At 41.4% G+C, this 19,435-nt stretch overlaps 1 protein-coding gene across 2 annotated transcripts in view; it reads left to right on the top strand.

The window, feature by feature from the left end:
• LOC143804212 (uncharacterized) overlaps positions 1–19,435 on the top strand; it is an 88,228-nt gene that overhangs the window by 37,090 nt on the left and 31,703 nt on the right. For both annotated transcript variants that reach the window (XR_013220997.1, XM_077282071.1), the window contains exons 2-3: positions 868–946; positions 9,863–10,344. Coding sequence is in view for 1 of the 2 variants with exons in the window: in XM_077282071.1 (XP_077138186.1) it covers positions 868–946; positions 9,863–10,344 (561 nt within the window). In the remaining variant the exon portion in view is untranslated. The remainder of the gene's footprint in view (positions 1–867; positions 947–9,862; positions 10,345–19,435) is intronic.

Raw genomic sequence — 19,435 nt, 5'->3', positions numbered from 1 at the left:
TCTGGTTCTGGGGGGATCCGGTTGCGCCTGGTTCAGTCCTGGAGCGCAGCGCTGGGTCCCCCCGCCCCTCGGATAACAGTCCCGCTGATGGTTTCCTTCTGGGCACGGTTCTCACAAGTTTTGGAAGGAGTGACGGGGACGCTTCCAAAAATCTAGTTTATGGCGTTTTTTTTTTTTTTTATGGGTTAGAAAACTTTCCAGGAACCTTCAGCGCAATAAGTAATTTATTAATCGGGTTTTGGTCTTTAGGAAATCAGCTTGTCAGCGCCGGCATAAAGGGACGGAGCGCAGCCAGAGACCCTCTATAATGTGCAATTTTGGCAGTTAAAGGGGCGTCTCATCTCGAATCATAAAACTTACAAAGTGACATCTTCATAAAATGTCTTTAACACTTTATTGGTTTGTTTTTTGTTCTGCAGTGTTGGAAAAAGAAAAGTGTCTGTTTTCGAATGGAAACCATCAGCAAGAAGGCTGACAGCTTAATAGATCCTGGTCTAACACATTCTGTCTGTTTTGTGAAATCGTCATTATTGAAAGTGAACCAGATGAAAGCAAAGCAGTAAACATAGTGGCAATAAAATAATGCGGCAGCTCACCTGCTTGCTGACGGTTTCCAGAATGCGTTTCTTAACGACGTCCTCGCACTTGAAGCTTAATCATTGTGTACTGAAATGTTTTGCAACTTTCTAATACACTTTGTGCTTCAATTTCCCTCCGTTTTTAGAATTCTGCTTGCTGTCAGTGAATAGAAATATTTTTGTTTACACCATAAAAACAGAATATTTCTTGCGGCTGATGATTTATTAGCACTGATGAATATACCGATTTACTGACTGCGGAAAACAATGTTTATTTCGCCTTTTTCAGATTTCATACCCCCCGAGCGATGAGGACGACAGCGACGATTCAGAAGGAGAAAATCAGGAGCTTGCACAGATAGACAAAGGTTAGAGGTCAAAGAAGGATGCTGCTCGCCTGGGGGGGCATGGTGTTAATCTTGAGGGGGTTCAGGCTAAGATCTTGTACCATAAGGGCTACATATCTACCTGCTCTACAAGGAACACTGATCTACACCCCCTGGCAAAAATTGTGGAATCACCGGCCTTGGAGGATGTTCATTCAGTTGTTTAATTTTGTAGAAAAAAAGCAGATCACAGACATGGCACAAAGCCAAAGTCATTTCAAATGGCAACTTTCTGGCTTTAAGAAACACTAAAAGAAATCTAGAACAAAAAATGTGGTAGTCAGTAATGGTTACTTTTTTGTCCAAGCATAGGGGAAAAATTATGGAATCACTCAATTCTGAGGAAAAAAATATGGAATCATGAAAAACAAACAAACAAACAAAACCTCCAACACATCACTAGTATTTTGTTGCACCACCTCTGGCTTTTCTAACAGCTTGCAGTCTCTGAGTCATGGACTTAACCCCTTTCTGACATTGGACGTACTATCCCGTCGAGGTGGGGTGTGCCCGTATGACCACCGACGGGATAGTACGTCCAGCGCGATCGGCCGCGCTCACGGGGGAAGCGCGGCCAGGTGTCAGCTGACATCCGGCACTATGTGCCAGGAGCGGTCACGGACCGCCCCCGGCACATTAACCCCCGGCACACTGCAATCAAACATGATCGCGGTGTGCCGGCAGTACAGGGAAGCATCGCGCAGGGAGGGGGCTCCCTGCGTGCTTCCCTGAGCCCCTCGGAGCAATGCGATGTGATCGTGTTGCTCCGAGCGTCTCTTACCTCCTATCCCTGCAGGCCCCGGATCCAAAATGGCCGCGGGGCTGCATCCGGGTCCTGCAGGGACTACTTCCGGGTCCAGAGCAGGTGCTGGTAAGCCTGCAGCGCTGTAAGTCAGATCGCTAATCTGACAGAGTGCTATGCAAACTGTCAGATCAGCGATCTGTGATGTCCCCCCCTGGGACAAAGTAAAAAAGTAAAAAAAAAAAAAATTCCACATGTGTAAAAAAAAAATTAAAAAAATTCCTAAATAAAAAAATAAATAAAATTATTCCCATAAATACATTTCTTTATCTAAATTAAAAAAAAAAACAATAAAAGTACACATATTTAGTATCGCTGCGTCCGTAACGACCCAACCTATAAAACTGTCCCACTAGTCAACCCCTTCAGTGAACACCGTAAGAAAAAAAAAAAAAAACTAGGCAAAAAACAACGCTTTATTATCATACCGCCGAACAAAAAGTGGAATAACATGCGATCAAAAAGACGGATATAAATCACCATGGTACCGCTGAAAACATCATCTTGTCCCGCAAAAAAAGAGCCACCATTCAGCATCATAAGCAAAAAAATAAAAAAGTTATAGTCCTCAGAATAAAGCGATGCCAAAATAATTATTTTTTCTATAAAATAGCTTTTATCGTATAAAAGCGCCAAAACATAAAAAAATGAAATAAATGAGATATTGCTGTAATCGTACTGACCCGAAGAATAAAACTGCTTTATCAGTTTTACCAAACATGGAACGGTATAAACGCCTCCCCCAAAAGAAATTCATGAATAGCTGGTTTTTGGTCATTCTGCCTCACAAAAATCGGAATAAAGAGCGATCAAAAACTGTCATGTGTCCGAAAATGTTACCAATAAAAACTTCAACTCGTCCCGCAAAAAACAAGACCTCACATGACTCTGTGGACCAAAATATGGAAAAATTATAGGTCTCAAAATGTGGAGACGCAAAAACTTTTTTGCTATAAAAAGCGTCTTTTAGTGTGTGACAGCTGCCAATCATAAAAATCCGCTATAAAAAAAACGCTGTAAAAGTAAATCAAACCCCCCTTCATCACCCCCTTAGTTAGGGAAAAATAATAAAATTAAAAAATGTATTTATTTCCATTTTCCCATTAGGGTTAGGGCTAGGGTTAGGGCTAGGGTTAGGGCTAGGGCTAGGGTTGGAGCTAAAGGTAGGGTTAGGGTTGGGGCTACAGTTAGGGTTGGGGCTAAAGTTAGGGTTAGGGTTTGGATTACATTTACGGTTGGGATTAGAGTTAGGGGTGTGTCAGGGTTAGGGGTGTGGTTAGGGTTACCGTTGGGATTAGGGTTAGGGGTGTGTTTGGGTTAGGGTTTCAGGTAGAACTGGGGAGTTTCCACTGTTTAGGCACATCAGGGGCTCTCCAAACGCGACATGGCGTCCGATCTCAATTCCAGCCAATTCTGCGTTGAAAAAGTAAAACAGTGCTCCTTCCCTTCCGAGCTCTCCCGTGCGCCCAAAAAGGGGTTTACCCCAACATATGGGGTATCAGCGTACTCAGGACAAATTGGACAACAACTTTTGGGGTCCAAGTTCTCTTGTTATCCTTGGGAAAATAAAAATTTGGGGGGCTAAAAATCATTTTTGTGGGAAAAAAAAAGATTTTTTATTTTCACGGCTCTGCGTTGTAAACTGTAGTGAAACACTTGGGGGTTCAAAGTTCTCACAACACATCTAGATAAGTTCCTTGGGAGGTCTAGTTTCCAATATGGGGTCACTTGTGGGGGGTTTCTACTGTTTGGGTACATCAGGGGCTCTGCAAATGCAACGTGACGCCTGCAGATCAATCCATCTAAGTCTGCATTCCAAATGGCGCTCCTTCCCTTCCGAGCTCTGCCATGCACCCAAACAGTGGTTTTCCCCCACATACAGTGTATCAGCGTACTCAGGACAAATTGGACAACAACTTTTGGGGTCCAATTTCTCCTGTTACCCTTGAGAAAATACAAAACTGGGGGCTAAATATCATTTTTGTGAGAAAAAAAAAGGAATTTTTATTTTCACGGCTCTGCGTTATAAACTGTAGTGAAACACTTGGGGGTTCAAAGTTCTCACAACACATCTAGATAAGTTCCTTGGGAGGTCTAGTTTCCAATATGGGGTCACTTGTGGGGGTTTCTACTGTTTGGGTACATCAGGGGCTCTGCAAATGCAACGTGACGCCTGCAGACCAATCCATCTAAGTCTGCATTCCAAATGGCGCTCCTTCGCTTCCGAGCTCTGCCATGCGCCCAAAAGTGGTTCCCCCCCACATATGGGGTATCAGCATACTCAGGAAAATACAAAACTGGGGGCTAAAAAATCATTTGTGAAAAAAAAAATAAATTTATTTTCACGGCTCTGCGTTATAAACTGTAGTGAAACACTTGGGGGTTCAAAGCTCTCAAAACACATCTAGATAAGTTCCCTAGGGGGTCTACTTTCCAAAATTGTGTCACTTGTGGGGGGTTTTAATGTTTAGGCACATCAGGGGCTCTCCAAACGCGACATGGTGTCCCATCTCAATTCCAGTCAATTTTGCATTGAAAAGTCAAACGGCGCTCCTTCCCTTCCGAGCTCTGCCATGCGCCCAAACAGTCGTTTACCCCCACATATGGGGTATCAGCGTACTCAGGACAAATTGCACAACAACTTTTGGAGTCCAATTTCTTCTCTTACCCTTGGGAAAATGAAAAATTGGGGGTGAAAATATCATTTTTGTGAAAAAATATGATTTTTATTTTTACGGCTCTGCATTATAAACTTCTGTGAAGCACTTGTTGGGTCAAAGTGCTCACCACACATCTAGATAAGTTCCTTAGGGGGTCTACTTTCCAAAATGGTGTCACTTGTGGGGGGTTTCAATGTTTATGCACATCAGGGGCTCTCCAAACGCAAGATGGCGTCCCATCTCAATTCCAGTCAATTTTGCATTGAAAAGTAAAATGGCGCTCCTTCCCTACCGAGCTCTGCCATGCGCCCAAACAGTGGTTTACCCCCACATATGGGGTATCAGCGTACTCAGGACAAATTGTACAATAACATTTGGGGTCTATTTTCTCCTGTTACCCTTGGTAAAATAAAACAAATTGGAGCTGAAATAAATTTTGTGTGAAAAAAAGTTAAATGTTCATTTTTATTTAAACATTCCAAAAATTCCTGTGAAACACCTGAAGGGTTAATAAACTTCTTGAATGTGGTTTTGAGCACCTTGAGGGGTGCAGTTTTTAGAATGGTGTCACACTTGGGTATTTTCTATCATATAGACCCCTCAAAATGACTTCAAATGAGATGTGGTCCCTAAAAAAAATGGTGTTGTAAAAATGAGAAATTTCTGGTCAACTTTTAACCCTTATAACTCCCAAACAAAAAAAAATGTTGGTTCCAAAATTGTGCTGATGTAAAGTAGACATGTGGGAAATGGTTACTTATTAAGTATTTTGCGTGACATATCTCTGTGATTTAAGGGCATAAAAATTCAAAGTTGTAAAATTGCGAAATTTTCAAAATTTTCGCCAAATTTCCATTTTTTTCACAAATAAACACAGGTAATATCAAAGAAATTTTACCACTATCATGAAGTACAATATGTCACGAGAAAACAGTGTCAGAATCACCGGGATCCGTTGAAGCGTTCCAGAGTTATAACCTCATAAAGGGACAGTGGTCAGAATTGTAAAAATTGGCCCGGTCATTAACGTGCAAACCACCCTTGGGGGTAAAGGCAGGGCCGGACTGGGACTAAAATTCAGCCCTGGCATTTGAAGTCACACAGGCCCACTTGTCGCATGGTGACTGTATAATATCTTTGTACACTTGTAGGCTACAAGAAGTGAGGGGAGTGTAACACGACTATATAACATATAATTACAGCTGTATCCAGCATTACAGCTCAGTCCCCATAGAATGTAATACAGCACAGCCCCCATAGACTACAATACAGCACAGCCCCCATAGACTATAATACAGCACAGCCCCCATAGAATAATACAGCACAGCCCCCATAGAATGTAATACAGCACAGCCCCCATAGAATGTAATACAGCACAGCCCCCATAGAATGTAATACAGCACAGCCCCCATAGAATGTAATACAGCACAGCCCCCATAGAATGTAATGCAGCCAGCCCCATAGAATGTACTACAGAACAGCCCCATAGAATTTAATGCAGCACAGTCCCCATAGAATGTAATGCAGCACAGCCCCCATAGAATGTAATGCAGCCAGCCCCATAGAATGTAATGCAGCACAGCCCCCATAGAATGTAATGCAGCCAGCCCCATAGAATTAAATGCAGCACAGCCCCATAGAATATAATACAGCACAGCCCCATAGAATATAATGCAGCACAGCCCCATAGAATATAATGCAGCACAGCCCCATACAATATAATGCAGCACAGCCACCATACAATGTAATGCAGCCAGCCCCATAGAATATAATGCAGCACAGGCCCATAGAATGGAATGCAGCCAGCCCCATAGAATATAATGCAGCACAGGCCCATGGAATGGAATGCAGCCAGCCCCCATAGAATGTAATGCAGGCAGCCACCATACAATATAATGCAGCACAGCCCCCATAGAATGTAATGCAGGCAGCCCCCATAGAATGTAATGCAGGCAGCCCCCATAGAATTTAATGCAGCACAGTCCCCATAGAATGTAATGCAGCCAGCCCCCATAGAATGTAATGCAGCACAGCCCCCATAGAATGTAATGCAGCCAGCCCCATAGAATGTAATGCAGCACAGCCCCCATAGAATGTAATGCAGCCAGCCCCATAGAATGTAATACAGAACAGCCCCATAGAATTTAATGCAGCACAGCCCCCATAGAATGTAATGCAGCACAGCCCCCATAGAATGTAATACAGCACAGCCCCCATAGAATGTAATACAGCACAGCCCCCATAGAATGTAATACAGCACAGCCCCCATAGAATGTAATACAGCACAGCCCCCATAGAATGTAATGCAGCCAGCCCCATAGAATGTAATACAGACCAGCCCCATAGAATTTAATGCAGCACAGTCCCCATAGAATGTAACATATAATTACAGCTGTATCCAGCATTACAGCTCAGCCCCCATAGACTACAATACAGCACAGCCCCCATAGACTATAATACAGCACAGCCCCCATAGAATGTAATACAGCATAGCCCCCATAGAATGTAATACAGCACAGCCCCCATAGAATGTAATACAGCACAGCCCCCATAGAATGTAATACAGCACAGCCCCCATAGAATGTAATGCAGCCAGCCCCATAGAATGTACTACAGAACAGCCCCATAGAATTTAATGCAGCACAGTCCCCATAGAATGTAATGCAGCACAGCCCCCATAGAATGTAATGCAGCCAGCCCCATAGAATGTAATGCAGCACAGCCCCCATAGAATGTAATGCAGCCAGCCCCATAGAATTAAATGCAGCACAGCCCCATAGAATGTAATACAGCACAGCCCCATAGAATATAATGCAGCACAGCCCCATAGAATATAATGCAGCACAGCCCCATACAATATAATGCAGCACAGCCCCATACAATATAATGCAGCACAGCCACCATACAATGTAATGCAGCCAGCCTCATAGAATATAATGCAGCACAGGCCCATAGAATGGAATGCAGCCAGCCCCATAGAATATAATGCAGCACAGGCCCATGGAATGGAATGTAGCCAGCCCCATAGAATATAATGCAGCACAGGCCCATGGAATGGAATGCAGCCAGCCCCCATAAAATGTAATGCAGGCAGCCACCATACAATATAATGCAGCACAGCCCCCATAGAATGTAATGCAGGCAGCCCCCATAGAATGTAATGCAGGCAGCCCCCATAGAATGTAATGCAGCACAGCCCCATAGAATGTAATGCAGCACAGCCCCATAGAATGTAATGCAGCACAGCCCCATAGAATGTAATGCAGCACAGCCCCATAGAATATAATGCAGCACAGGCCCATAGAATGGAATGCAGCCAGCCCCATAGAATATAATGCAGCACAGGCCCATGGAATGGAATGCAGCCAGCCCCATAGAATATAATGCAGCACAGGCCCATGGAATGGAATGCAGCCAGCCCCATAGAATATAATGCAGGCAGACACCATACAATATAATGCAGCACAGCCCCCATAGAATGTAATGCAGGCAGGCAGCCCCCATAGAATGTAATGCAGGCAGGCAACCCCCATAGAATGTAATGCAGGCAGGCAGCCCCCATAGAATGTAATGCAGGCAGGCAGCCCCCATAGAATGTAATGCAGGCAGGCAGCCCCCATAGAATGTAATGCAGGCGGGCAGCCCCCATAGAATGTAATGCAGGCAGGCAGCCCCCATAGAATGTAATGCAGGCAGGCAGCCCCCATAGAATGTAATGCAGGCAGGCAGCCCCCATAGAATGTAATGCAGGCAGGCAGCCCCCATAGAAAGTAATGCAGGCAGGCAGCCCCCATAGAAAGTAATGCAGGCAGGCAGCCCCCATAGAAAGTAATGCAGGCAGGCAGCCCCCATAGAAAGTAATGCAGGCAGGCAGCCCCCATAGAAAGTAATGCAGGCAGGCAGCCCCCTTAGAAAGTAATGCAGGCAGGCAGCCCCCCCCAGTAGCTCCACAATCCAGTCATCACTCATTGATAAAAAAAACAAACACTCTACTCACCTCTCTCCTCTTGCCCCGCGCTGCTCTGGCTCTGGTCTCAGCAGTCGCAGTCTGCCCGCCCGGTCACACAGCAGGTGCGCGATGATATGACGTCATCGCACACCCGCAGTGTCAGCGGCAGGCAGAGCGGGGAATGATGGGAGAGGGGGCGTCAGCAGACGCTCTCTCCTCCATCATTGCATTCAACTGTACCGGCGTCTATGACGCCGGTATAGTTGAATGCGGGGCCGGGAGTGTGCCGCGACAGCGTGGGGAGTGTGCCGACAGCGGCACATTCGAGCGGCCCACTACTGCCATCGGCCCTTCTGGCATTTGCCAGAACTGCCCTATGGCCAGTCCGGCCCTGGGTAAAGGGGTTAATGAGCGTCACACAGTACTCTGCATTAATCTGCCTCCAACTTTCTCTGATTGCTGTTGCCAGATCAGCTTTGCAGGTTGGAGCCTTGTCATGGACCATTTTTTTCAACTTCCACCAAAGATTTTCCATTGGATTGAGATCCGGACTATTTGCAGGCCATGACATTGACCTTATGTGTCTTTTTTCCAGGAATGTTTGCACAGTTTTTGCTCTATGGCAGGATGCATTATCATCTTGAAAAATGATTTCATCATCCCCAATCATCCTTTCAATTGATGGGATAAAAAAGTGTCCAAAATATCAACATAAACTTGTGCATTTACTGAAGATGTAATGACAGCCATCTCCCCAGTGCCTTTACCTGACATGCAGCCCCATATCATCAATGACTGTGGAAATGTACATGTTCTCTTCAGGCAGTCATCTTTATAAATCTCACTGGAACGGCTCCAAACCAAAGTTCCAGCATCATCACCTTGCCCAATGCAGATTCACGATTCATCACTGGATATAACTTTCATCCATTCATCCACAGTCCACGATTGCTTTTCCTTAGCCCATTGTAACCTTGTTTTTTTCTGTTTAGGTGTTAATGATGGCTTTCATTTAGCTTTTCTATATGTAAACCCCATTTCCTTTAGGCGGTTTCTTACAGTACGGTCACACGTTGACTCCAGTTTCCTCCCATTCGTTCCTCATTTGTTTTGTTGTGCATTTCCTGTTTTGGCAAAGATGGCGCTGTTTACAATATTTATTCATGTAACACACGAGTGCTGGGTCATTTAGAGACCACCTATGGACGGATGTTAGAATATTTGCTACATTTTGGCACATAGAAGAGGATCCTGGGATGACGAGTCACCTCTCTGACAACCAAATATCCAAAATAAGGGCGTATGGAGATGAGTTGTCAGCCTGAGAAAACACATTCTGTGGTTGGTGGAGATTGGTGGGTTGTGTAATGGACCTTTGGTGAGTCATGGGGTTGAGGACAGTTGGGTCTGGGGTTAGTGATGTAGGAAGGGTTGTCAGATCTCTGACTACTCCAATTTTTTTTTTTTTTTTTGCATGTTCTCGACAGAGAGAAGACGAAATTGTATCCTGACCCCATTGGCCACCAACCAGATGCAGAACCAAGGCAACCAGTGCTGCAAAGTGAGATCCATCTTCCACCCCGGCCTGGACCGGCACAGCTCGGAAGAGGAGCTGGAACGAATCAGTCGGGAATTTGCTGCGGAAAAACGCAAGTGGTCTCAGGTCAGCCGACTGAGCTGCCACAGCGACAACACATCGTCCAGCGACGAGGAGGTCAAGCACTTGTGCGCCATGTCCTTCAGGCCTGTTGAGCAGGTGGACAGTTTGTGTGGAAATTCGAGTCCCATCCTGTTTAGTGCCTCCCCTCCTAAGAGACTACAGTCCTTAAACCGGATCCCGGCCTCCCGGCCCCTTATATTCACCAGTGTGGGGGCCACGTTTGACCAAGGAATGCCATGTAAGAGACACAGACAGGGCTACGGAGACAAAAACAGCAGACCCAGCCTGGACCTGGAAAAGATGCAACAGGTAAGTGTGAATTCATTCCCTATCAGGCGGTCTGCAGATGTTGGGGTCATTGTGGGGTCTACGTATGGTCACCGCTCAGTTGGGCGTCAGGTGGCCATGACTTAGTGTATGGCCTTCATATTACTTCCATATGGTGCCACAAACCTCAAACTTGGCCGCCGTCTAAAGTAAGGCCTTAAAGTTCAAAAAACTCTCTTGGTTGTGGTGTTGTGCCCGAGATGTAGGACTAGAGTCTTAGACGTCCATAGTGGGCACAGCTGTACTGAGTCCGCACAAGAAAACATCGGGGATGGGGGGGCTCAGAAGTCCAGTCTTGCCGCCTTCGGAGGTTGACTGATCATCTCCTTCACTGCACGCTGATCACGTCTACACTGCAGAGATGGTGACACAGAACGTCCCAGCGTCAGACACCTCATTTTTTGTCATTTTTGCCCAGTTTCTTTTCTTTTTTCAATTTCTTTTACGTGCACGAAATGCATTTGTTTAGATCAACGGTGAGGAATCCGCACCGAATGCGGCAGCATGTGGGACTGTCAGGGGTGGAATGTCCACCTTACAGCACTTCCTGTAGTTCTCGGCTTTGTCTGTGGTATTCATCACCTCATCTTTACAAGACTTTAGTTTTGTCTCAGTTCTTAGTCATCACTGACACAAAAGAAGATTTAAAGGGCAACTCCACCCTCTGCTGAAAGCTGACAGATCCTTTGTGTGTCTGCCTTCCTTCCTACTTCACAGGATTGAGGTCCGTAGGTGGAGAGGCCTCCTGACACCAAGGTGACCACTGCTGATGTAAGCCAGCATGGTGGTATAGATCCAGGCACACATTTATCTGTCTTCCTTTCTCTCTCTCTTTCCCTTTCTCTCTATTTGCCTTTCTTTTTCCTTCTTGCTCTCTTCCTCCTGCCCGCTCTACATCCCTTTTCCAGTCCTTTCTCTCCCACTCTCTTTGCAGCAGCTCGGCCTCTTCTCTTTGGAGTAGCTTGGCCTCTTTTTGCAGCAGCTCGGTCTCTTTTCTTTGCAGCAGCTCGGTCTCTTTTCTTTGCAGCAGCTCGGCCTCTTTTCTTTGCAGCAGCTCAGTCTCTTCTCTTTGCAGCAGCTTGGTCTCTTTTCTTTGCAGAAGCTCGGTCTCTTCTTTTTGCAGCAACTCGATCTCTCCTCTTTACAGCAGCTTGGTCTCTTCCCTTTGTAGCAGCTCGGTCTCTTTATTTTGCAGCAGCTCGGTCTCTTTTCTTTGCAGAAGCTCAGCGTCTTCTCTTTGCAGCAGCTCGGCCTCTTCTCTTTGGAGTAGCTCGGCCTCTTCTCGTTGCAGCAGCTCGGAATCTTCCCTTTGTAGCAGCTCGGCCTCTTCTCTTTGCAGCAGCTCGGCCTCTTCTCTTTGCAGTAGCTCGGTCGCTTCTCTGCAGCAGCTCGGTCTCTTTTCTTTGCAGCAGCTCAGTCTCTTCCCTTTGTAGCAGCTTGGTCTCTTTTACTTGCAGCAGCTCAGTCTCTTCTCTGTGCAGCAGCTCGGCCTCTTTTATTTGCAGCAGCTCGGTCTCTTCTCTGCAGCAGCTTGGTCTTTTCTCTTTGCAGCAGCTTGGTCTCTTCTCTGCAGCAGCTCGGTCTCTTCTCTTTGCAGCAGCTCGGTCTCTTTTCTTTGCAGCAGCTCGGCGTCTTCTCTTTGCAGCAGCTCGGTCTCTTCTCTTTGCAGCAGCTCGGTCTCTTCTCTGCAGCAGCTCGGTCTCTTCTCTTTGCAGCAGCTCGGTCTCTTCTCTTTGCAGCAGCTCGGTCTCTTATCTTTGCAGCAGCTCGGCCTCTTCTCTTTGCAGCAGCTCGGCCTCTTCTCTTTGCAGCAGCTCGGCCTCTTCTCTTTGCAGCAGCTCGGCCTCTTCTCTTTGCAGCAGCTCAGCCTCTTCTCTTTGCAGCAGCTCAGCCTCTTCTCTTTGCAGCAGCTCAGCCTCTTCTCTTTGCAGCAGCTCAGCCTCTTCTCTTTGCAGCAGCTCGGCCTCTTCTCTTTGCAGCAGCTCAGCCTCTTCTCTTTGCAGCAGCTCAGTCTCATCTGCAAAACCACAGTAAACCTAGACTAAAGCAAACTGCGCTAAACTGTGGACAAGACTCAACTGAACGAGGCAAAAGAGGTGATTCTGACAAGTGCTAAAAGTTTCTTAAAGAAATTAAATAGATAATTTGACCCCCTGGATTGGGACTAGTACGGAGATTGGGAGGAGGACAATGACATGACACAAAAATGCAAATAGCACCAAAGTATTGCAACCGATGTACATGGGTTTGCAGTGGGCGTCCACAGTCGTGGTTGACAACAGTGTTTATTTTTGCTGCCTATGCAGATCAGTTTTAAAAAGGGGAGTGTCCGGTAGTGTGTTCCCTAGCAGAATACAGCAGTGCGGGAGGGTGGAGACCCTACGATATTACACTGAGACTCATGGAATTATCTTTCCATCTGACCGACCACATTCTGTGTGATCTCGCCAGCACTGGGCGTCTCTGCCATGTTAGTACCTTGCACACCGTACTGTCTGCAGATGAGCGGCGGCCCAGTCCCGTGTCTGCAGCTCTCGGCCGGGTCGCTCCAGGCTGGAGGTTGAGTAACATTCGTCCCAGTTTCCACTGCAGCCACTTTTATATTATTAGAAAGGAAAGTTAATGGGATGAAGCCGCTTCAGTCACGTAGTGCACAGACAAGCCCGGGCTGCAAACCACAAGCCGGCAGTGACTGTGCCATCTGAGCAAGGTAATGCCTGCTCCATGTGCTCTGTGGATACTTTACTCTTAAAGGATCCTGCATTTAAAGGGACATTAGCCCTGAATGAATCATGTAATGTCCTGTTAATACATTCCAGGCTGATTACGCTCTGCCCCAAAGCCTGTGACTACACGCAGACAAACAAAGGACCTGGAATAAGAATGGTTCATTAACCAATGTTTTATAATTACTAATTAATGGTCTGTTCTAAGACGACGCATAATAACTGACTGAGAATAGGTCTTATTCATCGTTATATAATGTAACCCTTTAAAGGGCACATTACAGAAGCTGCTAGAAATATAGCTCTGCCACTATAATACTGCCCCTATATACAAAAATATCACTACTATGTATTCTTGTACATAAGGGCAGTATTATAGTAGTTATATTCTTGTACATAGCAGTATTATAGTAGTTATATTCTTGTACATAGGGGCAGTATTATAGTATTTATATTCTTGTACATAGCAGTATTATAGTAGTTATATTCTTGTACATAGGGGCAGTATTATAGTAGTTATATTCTTGTACATAGGGGCAGTATTATAGTAGTTATATTCTTGTACATAGGAGCAGTATTATAGTAGTTATAGTCTTGTACATAGAGGCAGTATTATAGTAGTTATATTCTTGTACATAGGAGGCAGTATTATAGTAGCTATATTCTTGTACATAGGGGCAGTATTATAGTAGTTATATTCTTGTACATAGGAGCAGTATAATAGTAGTTATATTGTACATAGGAGCAGTATTATAGTAGTTATATTCTTGTACATAGGGGCAGTATTATAGTATTTATATTCTTGTACATAGCAGTATTATAGTAGTTATATTCTTGTACATAGGGGCAGTATTATAGTAGTTATATTCTTGTACATAGGGGCAGTATTATAGTAGTTATATTCTTGTACATAGGAGCAGTATTATAGTAGTTATAGTCTTGTACATAGAGGCAGTATTATAGTAGTTATATTCTTGTACATAGGAGCAGTATTATAGTAGTTATATTCTTGTACATAGGGGGTAGTATTATAGTAGTTATACTCTTGTACATAGAAGCAGTATTATAGTAGCTATATTCTTGTACATAGGGGCAGTATTATAGTAGTTATATTCTTGTACATAGGAGCAGTATAATAGTAGTTATATTGTACATAGGAGCAGTATTATAGTAGTTATATTCTTGTACATAGGAGCAGTATTATAGTAGTTATATTCTTGTACATAGGGGCAGCTTTATAGTAGTTATATTCCTGTAGATAGGGGCAGTATTATACTAGTTATATTCCTGTACATAGGGGCAGTATTATAGTAGTTATATTCTTGTACATACAAGGCAGTATTATAGTAGTTATATTCTTGTACATAGGGACATTATTATAGTAGTTATATTCTTGTACATAGGGGCAGTATTATAGTGGTTATATTCTTGTACATAGGAGCAGTATTATAGTAGTTATATTCTTGTACATAGGAGCAGTATTATAGTAGTTATATTCTTGTACATAGGAGCAGTATTATAGTAGTTATATTCTTGTACATAGCAGTATTATAGTAGTTATATTCTTGTACATAGGGGCAGTATTATAGTATTTATATTCTTGTACATAGCAGTATTATAGTAGTTATATTCTTGTACATAGGGGCAGTATTATAGTAGTTATATTCTTGTACATAGGGGCAGTATTATAGTAGTTATATTCTTGTACATAGGAGCAGTATTATAGTAGTTATAGTCTTGTACATAGAGGCAGTATTATAGTAGTTATATTCTTGTACATAGGAGCAGTATTATAGTAGTTATATTCTTGTACATAGGGGCAGTATTATAGTAATTATATTCTTGTACATAGGAGGCAGTATTATAGTAGCTATATTCTTGTACATAGGGGCAGTATTATAGTAGTTATATTCTTGTACATAGGAGCAGTATTATAGTAGTTATATTCTTGTACATGGGGGTAGTATAATAGTAGTTATATTGTACATAGGAGCAGTATTATAGTAGTTATATTCTTGTACATAGGGGCAGTATTATAGTATTTATATTCTTGTACATAGCAGTATTATAGTAGTTATATTCTTGTACATAGGGGCAGTATTATAGTAGTTATATTCTTGTACATAGGGGCAGTATTATAGTAGTTATATTCTTGTACATAGGAGCAGTATTATAGTAGTTATAGTCTTGTACATAGAGGCAGTATTATAGTAGTTATATTCTTGTACATAGGAGCAGTATTATAGTAGTTATATTCTTGTACATAGGGGCAGTATTATAGTAATTATATTCTTGTACATAGGAGGCAGTATTATAGTAGTTATATTCTTGTACATAGGGGGTAGTATTATAGTAGTTATACTCTTGTACATAGAAGCAGTATTATAGTAGCTATATTCTTGTACATAGGGGCAGTATTATAGTAGTTATATTCTTGTACATAGGAGCAGTATAATAGTAGTTATATTGTACATAGGAGCAGTATTATAGTAGTTATATTCTTGTACATAGGAGCAGTATTATAGTAGTTATATTCTTGTACATAGGGGCAGCTTTATAGTAGTTATATTCCTGTAGATAGGGGCAGTATTATACTAGTTATATTCCTGTACATAGGGGCAGTATTATAGTAGTTATATTCTTGTACATACAAGGCAGTATTATAGTAGTTATATTCTTGTACATAGGGACATTATTATAGTAGTTACATTCTTGTACATAGGGGCAGTATTATAGTGGTTATATTCTTGTACATAGGAGCAGTATTATAGTAGTTATATTCTTGTACATAGGAGCAGTATTATAGTAGTTATATTCTTGTACATAGGAGCAGTATTATAGTAGTTATATTCTTGTACATAGCAGTATTATAGTAGTTATATTCTTGTACATAGCAGTATTATAGTAGTTATATTCTTGTACATAGGGGCAGTATTATAGTAGTTATATTCTTGTACATAGGGGCAGTATTATAGTAGTTATATTCTTGTACATAGGAGCAGTATTATAGTAGTTATATTCTTGTACATAGGAGCAGTATTATAGTAGTTATATTCTTGTACATAGGAGCAGTATTATAGTAGTTATATTCTTGTACATAGGAGCAGTATTATAGTAGTTATATTCTTGTACATAGGAGCAGTATTATAGTAGTTATATTCTTGTACATAGGAGCAGTATAATAGTAGTTATATTGTACATAGGAGCAGTATTATAGTAGTTATATTCTTGTACATAGGAGCAGTATTATAGTAGTTATATTCTTGTACATACGGGCAGCTTTATAGTAGTTATATTCCTGTAGATAGGGGCAGTATTATACTAGTTATATTCCTGTACATAGGGGCAGTATTATAGTAGTTATATTCTTGTACATACAAGGCAGTATTATAGTAGTTATATTCTTGTACATAGGGACATTATTATAGTAGTTATATTCTTGTACATAGGGGCAGTATTATAGTAGTTATATTCTTGTACATAGGAGCAGTATTATAGTAGTTATATTCTTGTACATAGGAGCAGTATTATAGTAGTTATATTCTTGTACATAGGAGCAGTATTATAGTAGTTATACTCTTGTACATAGGGACATTATTATAGTAGTTATATTCTTGTACATAGGAGCAGTATTATAGTAGTTATATTCTTGTACATAGGAGCTGTATTATAGTAGTTATATTCTTGTACATAGGGGCAGTATTATAGTAGTTATACTCTTGTACATAGGGGGCAGTATTATAGTAGTTATATTCTTGTACATAGGGGGGCAGTATTATAGTAGTTATATTCTTGTACATAGGGGCAGTATTATAGTAGTTATATTCCTGTACATAGGGGCAGTATTATAGTAGTTATACTCTTGTACATAGGGGGCAGTATTATAGTAGTTATATTCTTGTACATAGGGGCAGTATTATAGTAGTTATATTCCTGTACATAGGGGCAGTATTATAGTAGTTATATTACTGTACATAGGGGCAGTATTATAGTAGTTATATTCTGGTACATAGGGACATTATTATAGTAGTTATATTCTTGTACATAGGAGCAGTATTATAGTAGTTATATTCTTGTACATAGCAGCAGTATTATAGTAGTTATATTCTTGTACATAGGTGCAGTATTATAGTAGTTATATTCTTGTACATAGGTGCAGTATTATAGTAGTTATATTCTTGTACATAGGGGCAGTATTATAGTAGTTATATTCTTGTACATAGGGTCAGTATTATAGTAGTTATATTCCTGTACATAGGGGCAGTATTATAGTAGTTATATTCCTGTACATAGGAGCAGTATTATAGTAGTTATATTCTTGTACATAGGGGCAGTATTATAGTAGTTATATTCTTGTACATAGGGGCAGTATTATAGTAGTTATATTCTTGTACATAGGACCAGTATTATAGTAGTTATATTCTTGTACATAGGAGCAGTATTATAGTAGTTATATTCTTGTACATAGGAGCAGTATTATAGTAGTTATATTCTTGTACATAGGGACAGTATTATAGTAGTTATATTCTTGTACATACAAGGCAGTATTATAGTAGTTATATTCTTGTACATAGGGGCAGTATTATAGTGGTTATATTCTTGTACACAGGGGCAGTATTATAGTAGTTATATTCTTGCACATAGGGGCAGTATTATAGTTGTTATATTCTTGTACATAGGAGCAGTATTATAGTAGTTATATTCTTGTACATAGGGGCAGTATTATAGTAGTTATATTCCTGTACATAGGAGCAGTATTATAGTAGTTATATTCTTGTACATAGGGGGCAATATTATAGTAGTTATATTCTTGTACATAGGAGCAGTATTATAGTAGTTATATTCTTGTACATAGAAGCAGTATTATAGTAGTTATATTCTTGTACATAGGGGCAGTGTTATAGTAGTTATATTCTTGTACATAGGGGCAGCATTATAGTAGTTATATTCTTGTACATAGGAGCAGTATTATAGTAGTTATATTCTTGTACATAGGAGCAGTATTATAGTAGTTATATTCTTGTACATAGGAGCAGTATTATAGTAGTTATATTCTTGTACATAGGGGCAGCTTTATAGTAGTTATATTCCTGTAGATAGGGGCAGTATTATACTAGTTATATTCCTGTACATAGGGGCAGTATTATAGTAGTTATATTCCTGTACATAGGGACAGTATTATAGTAGTTATATTCTTGTACATACAAGGCAGTATTATAGTAGTTATATTCTTGTACATAGGAGCAGTATTATAGTAGTTATATTCTTGTACATAGGGGCAGTATTATAGTAGTTATATTCTTGTACATAGGAGCAGTATTATAGTAGTTATATTCTTGTACATAGGGGCAGTATTATAGTAGTTATGTTCTTGTACGTAGGAGCAGTATTATAGTAGTTATATTCTTGTACATAGGAGCAGTATTATAGTAGTTATATTCTTGTACATAGGGGGCAGTATTATAGTAGTTATATTCTTGTACATAGGAGCAGTATTATAGTAGTTATGTTCTTGTACATAGGGGCAGTATTATAGTAGTTATATTCTTGTACCTAGGGGCAGTATTATAGTAGTTATATTCTTGTACATAGGGGCAGTATTATAGTAGTTATATTCTTGTACATAGGGGCAGTATTATAGTAGTTATATTCTTGTACATAGGGGCAGTATTATAGTAGTTATATTCTTGTACATAGGGGCAGTATTATAGTAGTTATATTCTTGTACATAGGGGCAGTATTATAGTAGTTATATTCTTGTACATAGGGGCAGTATTATAGTAGTTATATTCTTTTACATAGGGGCAGTATTATAGTAGTGAGTATAAGTACTATAATACTTTGTCATGCCCTATTATTCAGGCGTTACACCCCTGTACATTCCCAGTGTCAGTGTATAGCAGTATGCAGCAGGATCGACAGGCTGTACATGTTGCTTCATTACACAGATTGTACGGATGTGTTCTCTATTGTTGTGAATGTCTGGTAAACCGCACATTGTACGTTGTGCTTCCTCTTCTGCGAGGTGCACACACATCAGTTGAGTTATTGCCTGAATGAACTTGACAAATCTTATACACAGAGAAATTAAGAAGTGCTGAAATATTAAATGAGATTGTGTCACGCAGAAGAGCCTGGAAACTTTGCACACAGGAGTTAGACATAGGGTGGAATACTATGTCGGTCTGCCAGGTTTTCTCCGAGTTAATTGGATTTACGTCAGGCCTTGCATGCTTCCTCTGTATATTACTGCCTGACATAAATGCTTTATGTGCCACAGTCAACATTAAGTTATCAAATATCTTATTATTTAAATGAGTTTATCAATGAAAGCAGCTAATGGCATT

Source organism: Ranitomeya variabilis, chromosome 2, assembly GCF_051348905.1.
Source record: "Ranitomeya variabilis isolate aRanVar5 chromosome 2, aRanVar5.hap1, whole genome shotgun sequence".
NCBI classification, from domain to species: Eukaryota; Metazoa; Chordata; class Amphibia; order Anura; family Dendrobatidae; genus Ranitomeya; species Ranitomeya variabilis.
Note: the sequence above shows the minus strand (reverse complement) of the source record. Positions and strands in the feature narration are given on the sequence as shown.